Raw genomic sequence first — 8,253 nt, forward strand, 5'->3', positions numbered from 1 at the left:
TGAAAGGACATGATTTGACAAAGACAACGTTGCTTTGATCCATTTTGACATGGGCATCGATTAGATGCATGGAAAACCTTAAACAAAGGGTCAGACTTCTTTAAATATTGATACATTGATTAGCTTATTTTAAGTGGAAACTTTTTAACCAACTGATCTGTCACATTCTGATCTCGCATCCCCTGCTTTCCACTCTCCACTTTCTTTCTACATCAGTTCAGCTTTCATCTGCTCCCTCCACTACCTTCATTTTTTCCCCACCTCTTTTTTCCGTACCTCTATCCTAGCCCCCAGCCACCGCCCTTCTCCTTCTTCCCCTCCCTTTGCTACTCTCTGCCTGGTATTGATTAGAAGGCAAACCTCTAATCTCCTTAAGGTCATTAGGAACACTTAATTAAAACCTAGTTAGAATGCCTTTGTTCGACCAAGGCAAATTGCAGCTGTTCAAACGAGATTAGTATGATAACGTTAAAAAAAACTGTCAACTGAGAAAAGAAAAAAAATAAAAGTCTTAGCAGAAATGTTTACATAATTAAAATGCAGAGAATCTGAACACACATTGGCACCTACACTTCTGTGTTTCTATTTGTGTGGTTTAGGAAATGGAGAATTATATGCAACTGTGAAAGCAAGAGGAAGAATGTTACCTAGAGAAATTTATTTGAGGAAAAGGAAAAAGTCTAAAGAGGGGAGAGTTTAAGAATTTAAAAATTCATTGCTAATGTTCAGTTTGCACTGAAAAACAGGCTTCTGCTGATTTAAATGCAAGATGAGGTATTTAAAAAACATAAATACTTGAATTTAATTTGAGGTAAATTCAAGAAATCTTGAATTTACATGCCTTGTGAAGAGCCAAGTTGTTACTTAAATCCTAAGGGAAAACAAATAATTTTGTAACACAAGAACAAAAGCTACAGACCTTGTAAAGAAGACAGCTGAAACTGGTAAGAGAGAGTCATTATCTACAGCGAGGACTTGTACTGGTCTGAAAGGCAGTTCAAAGAGGAAGAAGTCACCAGTCCAAAGCAAAACATGGTTTTCTAAATACACAATGACCCTATAGTTCTAATAGTTAGACATTAGTTGAAACAGTAAAGAAAATATTTAATTATATATAATTTACTCTTCATACAATTAGTCAATAATAGACTTAAACTTAGTTAAACCTATAGTTTTATTTTAAATGCCTTCAGATGAATTAATGCCTTCAATTAATTCAGATTGTGAAAAACAGTCTGATTGCTAAACTGATCAAGTGATTGAAAAAGGTTGTGACAGGGTGATAATACATTAGGGTGATTTTCCTTACAGATAAACGTTAAGTTTAGGAAATGTGAAGATGCAAATAAGTTTCTTCAACGCTTTTTTTTTTTTTCAGTGGCCGCCGCTGATTACCGTTGCTTAGAGACGGAAGTAGCTTTCGTCTTTGGTCCTGAGAGCCACTTGTCTGAAACCCAGACACATCCTACGTAGGTGGGGGGGAAACATTACAAACCATGCAGAGGGGGGGGAGAGGCTTGGGTGGGTCGTTATATATTATTGTCTCGCAGTTTCAAAACAATGTTTGGCGTGCTGTTTTTGAAGCAAAATGGATAAGACGCGCAGTTTTCTCTCATTCTGCTTGCGGGGCTCTCAAGTTTCCGTTACCCGGTTCCAGTCAGTGTAACGTTGCAGCGGCTTCCCGTGCGCCCGGTATCCTGCCGCCTGTAGCGCTGCTGGGCAGATGGCAGCACGAAGTAATCTTCTTAATACCGCGCGCCGCATGTTGTGAATGAGAGACGTAAGAGGGAGGCAAAAAAAAAGAGCAGCTTCAACAAGTTCAGTTGTGCTGTCATTCACCTCCCCCACTGTCAACACCGGGCGAAGTAATTTTACTCATGTTTTGAAAGGACTACTTTTTGGGGAGCGGTATTTGTTAGCGGTGACGGACAGGTGTGCGGGACAACCTGTTGGGGGTTTGCTGTCTTTGACTCATGCCAGAACAAGTTGAATGCTTGTCGACGCCGCACTTGTGATGGGGAGAAACGTTTGTGCAGAGTGTCCACAACAGGTAAATATCCTGAAGCCACTACATATTTAGAATGTTTGAGTATCTGCATAGATTTACAAGTTTGCTCGGCATAGAGAACGGTATGCATTATTAGATACGTGGGAGGCTTTTCTATTTTCTAACGGACTTTACAGCCAAGACCCATGGCCATGTAATATAACACTTCAGATGACTACATGGCTGGCCTCTTTTTTTGTGTGTCAAAATGTGAAATTGAAGCTGCAAAGTATTGTAATAAAGAGAGCTTTGGCCTAAGCCTCAATTTCCAACAAACTTATTTGAGAACCTGTTTAGTTGGATAAAACCTGGGGGCCAGATGCCAGAGGAAAAAGGGCATGTTTAATTCAATGGAAAATGAAGAAAAGCGAGAGGCAATGTCGCAGTATCAGTTGAGCTGTGCCTCCATCAAGCTGTACATGATAGTGTGGGCTTTGGCCGGGGAATAGCCTGCATGGCATTTCACTCTCCTCAGATTTGTCTGATGTTGGATTTTGGTCTGACCAGTTCTCTTTTTTCCTCTTTTTCCAGATTGTGAAATCCTACCTATCATGTGAAGGCTTTGGTTGCGGTTTTCCTGGGTGTGCGGGTGTGGGGGTGAGGGACAGAAACCGTGTAACAGAGGACTAATCTTGGTAGCTTCACCCTAGGGGCACTGGCCTCTAAAAATGCCCCTGTAACCCTGGAATCATGGAACCATGACAGTCATCACTTATTCAAACGGTGTGGGGAGACTTCAGAACAAAATTTTGGTTCTTGAACATCCCTCGGCCTGCGAGAATGTTCCAGAGCCTACGTCTGAGATTCTAGAACCTGGAACCACGCTGGACTTCTTAAAGATTCAAGAATGCTATGGGGTCAAACACATAAAGAGGACTGAGGAGAAGAATGATATCGGAGAGCAAAGCATTCAAAGAAAGTTCCAAACGATGGCCAGAGGAATCAACAGTGACGGAAAAGAACATAGAAAAGACGTTAAAGGATGTCTGAAGTTTGTTAAAGGAGAAGACAAGAGTGAGACAGACCTCATGGGTGTGTGTTCATGTAGAGAAAAGAGTGAAATCCTGCACAGAGAGAAAAGGATATATGCCAAGCATATCTGGCTTATTTTTTCATTATCTCATCAAAGCATCAATGAAGAAAAGAATAGGATGAATTTCCTTGGACTGAGGTGGCATAAAGTGTTGCCCTTTTTGACACTTCTTTTCCTGAGCTTCTATCCTAAACCTGCTTCATCACAGGTAAGAGTGTTTTTATAAACAGTGTCTAGACTGATGGAAACTATGCCCAGTATCAGACTGACACATTTCTAGGACAAGTGTAAATATTCTGTCAAATTTAGCTGCGTCATTTGATTTTTATTGCAGGTTATTTTTAGTTTAGTTGTTTTTTTTTTGTTTTTTTTTTTAATACTGCTTGTGTTTTTGGTACAAAAACATATTAAAATGTGTCTTTGAAAATTGCATTTTGGGAACTATTATTAAACAAGCGAGACTAAAAAAATAAAAAATAAAATAAAAATCTAAGCCCAGAAATGATTTTTAATAACTGCCTCTATGGTTCATTGTATGTTCATTAGCTGCTGATGTCATTAGGAAAGTATATGTTCAAAAAATCAGTTTGACACACTTTCTACTCTTTCTACAGGGGCATTTCCCACGAATGGAGAATATTGCAGCTTTCAAGCCTGTGTCGACCTCGCCGCCTCGGTCCACCTGTGGCGTTCCGGAGCAGAGCAGCTACTGTCAGTCACCTTCCTCACGGGATGAACTGCATTTGTGTTTTCAAGCCATGTGTGTCCAGGAGTGCCCCTATAGATCCTCCACACCACCTTACGCCCCACTGCTGTTAGCCGCACACAGGTAGCTGGTTTTATTTGTTCAAGAAGTTATTGCAGTCTTATCTATGATCACTTACTTTATAAATTATTCCTAAAATATGAATAGAGTTACTTTATTAAAATATAGATTTTTCTATTTGACTTGTTTACTTCTATGTAGAATCAGTATCTTTCTTATATGCATCGGATAAAGTACCAGTGGATGTACTGCAACTAAAAGTGCTTGATTTTAAACATCACATTGATTCCACAGAACTCTACAGTTAAATAAAGTGTATTTATACCTTAATAGATCTCTTACATTCTTGTAAATAAGTTACGTTTATTCTTAAATCACTATTCACAGACTCTGTTACAAAGTGCTGGACAATGAGAGAGTAAAGACAAGATTATAAAGACAAAAACAAAACAATAATCCAGTCAATAAAATTTCCAGAATAAAGCCTCGTTAGACAAAAAACATGTTTAGGTGCTTGTTAAAATTAAACCCTTTTGAGGTTCCTGTATTGACACATGTAAACCTAATTCTACCAGGGGTAACTGTGCAACCGAAGACATTGTTGACACTCGTCGTGGGACTCAGACAGAGGCTGGAAGCACAACAAGTTCGGATGGACTTTCTGTTGGACCTGACAGTGTACTGTTTCAGCCCAGCGAAGATGGATGTCTGGTCACTCCTCCTTCACAGGCAGTAGGACCACGTGGTTCCCTCACCTTGGCAGTGTGGTTAAAACCAAGCTCCACTGGAGAAATGTAAGTTACCGTTTACAAGTTTTAGTTATCCAAATGTATTTGCCAGTTGTGTAGCTGAATTTTTTATTTTTTTTTTATGCTTCACTTGGAGCTTCACTTGGATAGATTTAAACATTTGCTGCTGTTTATTAGGAGCTGAAAAACATGTTCAGGGTTGACTTAAAAGGAAAAGAAAGCAACACATTTTCTGTGTTACATGTGTTCTCATACAAAAAAGAGGCAGATCCATTTCTAAATTTACACATACATAGAACACGTTTTGATGAAATGTAACACTTGTTAAGCCACAGTGCACATAGAAGTGTGCAACATCTCTTAAAAACAAAAGCTTCCTTGCCAAGTGACATTGTTTCCAACATATTGGGTTTCGGGGGGGTTGCTTTTGGAGGATACACAACTTTTAGTATGCGCTCCACTCTGAACCGACTAATCAGTGTGGCACTTTGACGTAATGGAGGGATTTCTTGAAAGGTAAACTGCATCAGTTGACATTTTGAGTCAACTATCAGATAGCGAGAGTGTAATGGCCGTGACCAGAGCTCCTGTCCCTCAGAGAAGAAGGCTTACACACAGAAGGAAATGTTTCACTATAGAAAGTTAAATGCAGTAAATATGAATAAATTACATCCTGAAACTAAGAAAGCAGTTTTAATGTAAAAAAAATAAAAAAATCTTTAGATTATTTTCTTTATATTTGTGAATTTTACAAACCTACCAGTTGGATTTACAAATGATGATGCTGATCATTCTCTTCACTCAGTTTGTCTGTTCATATGAAACTGTATCATTAAGCACTGCTGGGGTTTTGGAGTCCTTGGGTAGGTTTATATGGTTTAATGGAGGAGCCAATTAAAGTCATGGTTCTGATTTTTTATTTTATTTTTTCTACAGAGCTACATTTAAGAAGGTATGAATGTTCCCCAGCTTTGCTCTACATGGAAAACCTTTCTTTTAAGAAATATTTGTTGTTGGGAGGTATCTTTAATAGACGATGACATAAAATTGTCTTTGTAAAACCCCTATGAGATTTAATGGTTTATGAAATATTTCTTGCATGAGAACACAAGGGTATATTTGCGATATATTGTGACACATCCTAACCTCTGAGCAGAACCCTACTTCAAACTATTCATACATATTGGTTGCATCAGATATTGTATGCAATCAAAAATAGCACCTTACTGTTTTGGAGATGTTTGTGAAAATGAAAACAGTCTGAAACGGATCTCATAAGGAAGATGTAATGCCTGTCCAGGTCAGTATCACCGTCAGGAAACAACAAGCTGTCATGTCCTACTTAGTCTGCTTAAGTGTTGGAGAAAGGGAGAGTGAGTGTGCTGGTATGTCCTAGCCAGCCCAGAGTGGTGCACAGTTACAAAGGCTCAGATCAGCTTTCAATCAAATACACCAGGGTGTAGACCAGGCAAATGCATGCACAGAAGAGATCTGTTGACTTTTATTGGCCATCATGTCTATTTTTCTAAAAGCAATCAATGAGGCTCACAAGTCGTCCCCCCCAAGTCTGAAATAAACATTTTCTTATCAAATCCGCAACATCTGGTGCACCTCAAAAACATTTTTACAACAATATTTATGTTTAATTCATTTGACATTTACTTGCCACCCAAAAAAAAAAAAAAATGCTAAAGGATGCTTTATGTTCAAAAGTAATATTTGTCAGTTTCAACTTCTCTACATATTCCACTAAATAAAATTTGGAGAATTTTCTTGTCCTCAACTGAATAATTTTTAATGAAATTGGTAAACTATTTTGTAAATTCATATACAAAACCTTTTTTCTAAATTCTTGTAGCTCTCGTAAAAAAAATTGCAAACCGGATTCCAAAAAAGTTGGAACACTAAACAAATTGTGAATAAAAACTGAATGCAATGATGTGGAGGTGCCAACATCTAATATTTTATTCACAATAGAACACAAATCACAGATCAAAAGTTTAAACTGAGAGAATGTCATTTTAAGGGAAAAATATGTTGTTTCAAAATTTCACTACGTCAACAAATCCCAAAAAAGTTGGGACAAGGCCATTTTTACCACTGTGTGGCATCCCCCTTTCTTCTTACAACACTCAGACGTCTGGGGACAGAGGAGACCAGTTTCTCAAGTTTAGAAATAGGAATGCTCTCCCATTCATGTCTAATACAGGTCTCTAACTGTTTGATCGTCTTGGGCCTTCTTTGTTGCACCTTCCTCTTTATGATGCACCAAATGTTCTCTATAGGTGAGAGATCTGGACTGCAGGCTGGACATTTCAGTACCCGGATCCTTCTCCTACCATGATGTTGTGATTGCTGCAGAATGTGGTCTGGCATTATGTTGTTGAAGAATGCAGGGTCTTCCCTGGAAGAGATGACGTCTAGATGGGAGCATATGTTGTTCTAGAACCTGAACATAGTTCTCTGCATTAATGGGGCCTTTCCAGACATGCAAGCTGCCCAGGCCAGCAGCACTCATGCAACCCCATACCATCAGTGATGCAGCTTCTGAACGGAGCATTGATAACAACTTGGGTTATCCTTGTCCTCTCTGGTCCGGATGACATGGCATCCCAGTGTTCCATAAAGAACTTCAAATCGTGACTCATCTGACCACAGAACAGTCGTCCATTTTGCCTCCCTCCATTTTAAATGACTCCTGGCCCAGTGCAAACGGCTGAGCTTGTGGAGCTTCTTAGAAATGGTTTCCTCTTTGCTCTGCAGAGTTTCAGCTGGCAGCTGCGGATGGCACGGTGGATTGTGTTCACTGACGATGCTTTCTGGAAGTATTCCTGAGCCCAGGCTGTCATTTCCTTGACAGTGGCATTCCTGTTTGAGGTGCAGTGACGTTTAAGGGCCCGGAGATCACGAGCATCCAGTAGAGTTTTATGGCCTTGACCCTTACAGCGATTGTGCCAAATTCTCTGAATCTTTTGATAATGTTATGCACGGTTGATGATGATAACTTAAAAGTCTTTGCTATTTTACGCTGGGTAGTAACATTCTGGTATTGCTGCACTATCTTTCTGGGCAACATTGATGGAATTGGTGATCCAATTACCATCTTGGCTTCAGAGAGACACTGACACTATAAGAAGCTCTTTTTATAGCAAATCATGTCGTCAATTGACCTAATTAGTATTAATTGGTCTTCCAGCTGTTTGTTATATGTTCAATTTCCTTTTTCCAGCCACTTATTACTACTTGTCCCAACTTTTTTGGGATTTGTAGACACTGTGAAATTTTGAATCAACATATTTTCCTTTAAAATTTTACATTTACACAGATTAAACTTTTGATCTGCCATATATGTTTTATTACGAATAAATATTGACATTTGCCATCTCCACATCATTGCATTCAGTTTTTATTCATAATTAGTTTAGTGTCCCAACTTTTTTGGAAGCCGGTTTGTAAAATAAGTGCAAAAAGTAAATAAATGACGGTGCTGAACTTGTAAATGAATGGAAAAGGAAAGGCTTTTAATTTCATATATTTTAAGCTGGAACTGTCCAGTGAGATGACGTCAAAGGCAAGTTGTGTTTATTCTGTCCTGAAATGATTTACACTCAGAACTATGTAGCTTACCTACTGCGTTGTTGTCTCTCTTTATTATATG

The 8,253-nt window shown here is 38.8% G+C and overlaps 1 protein-coding gene across 3 annotated transcripts in view; it reads left to right on the forward strand.

Moving 5' to 3' along the window:
• The first annotated feature begins 1,525 nt into the window (after positions 1-1,525).
• ush2a (Usher syndrome 2A (autosomal recessive, mild)) overlaps positions 1,526-8,253 on the forward strand; it is a 201,739-nt gene continuing 195,011 nt past the window's right edge. For all 3 annotated transcript variants that reach the window (XM_007559093.2, XM_016674807.1, XM_016674808.1), the window contains exons 1-4: positions 1,526-2,050; positions 2,579-3,288; positions 3,695-3,909; positions 4,422-4,640. In XM_007559093.2, coding sequence (XP_007559155.1) covers positions 2,746-3,288; positions 3,695-3,909; positions 4,422-4,640 — 977 coding nt within the window. In that variant the 5' untranslated portion in view covers positions 1,526-2,050; positions 2,579-2,745. The remainder of the gene's footprint in view (positions 2,051-2,578; positions 3,289-3,694; positions 3,910-4,421; positions 4,641-8,253) is intronic.

Source organism: Poecilia formosa, unplaced genomic scaffold, assembly GCF_000485575.1.
Source record: "Poecilia formosa unplaced genomic scaffold, Poecilia_formosa-5.1.2 Scaffold102, whole genome shotgun sequence".
Classification (NCBI taxonomy): Eukaryota; Metazoa; Chordata; class Actinopteri; order Cyprinodontiformes; family Poeciliidae; genus Poecilia; species Poecilia formosa.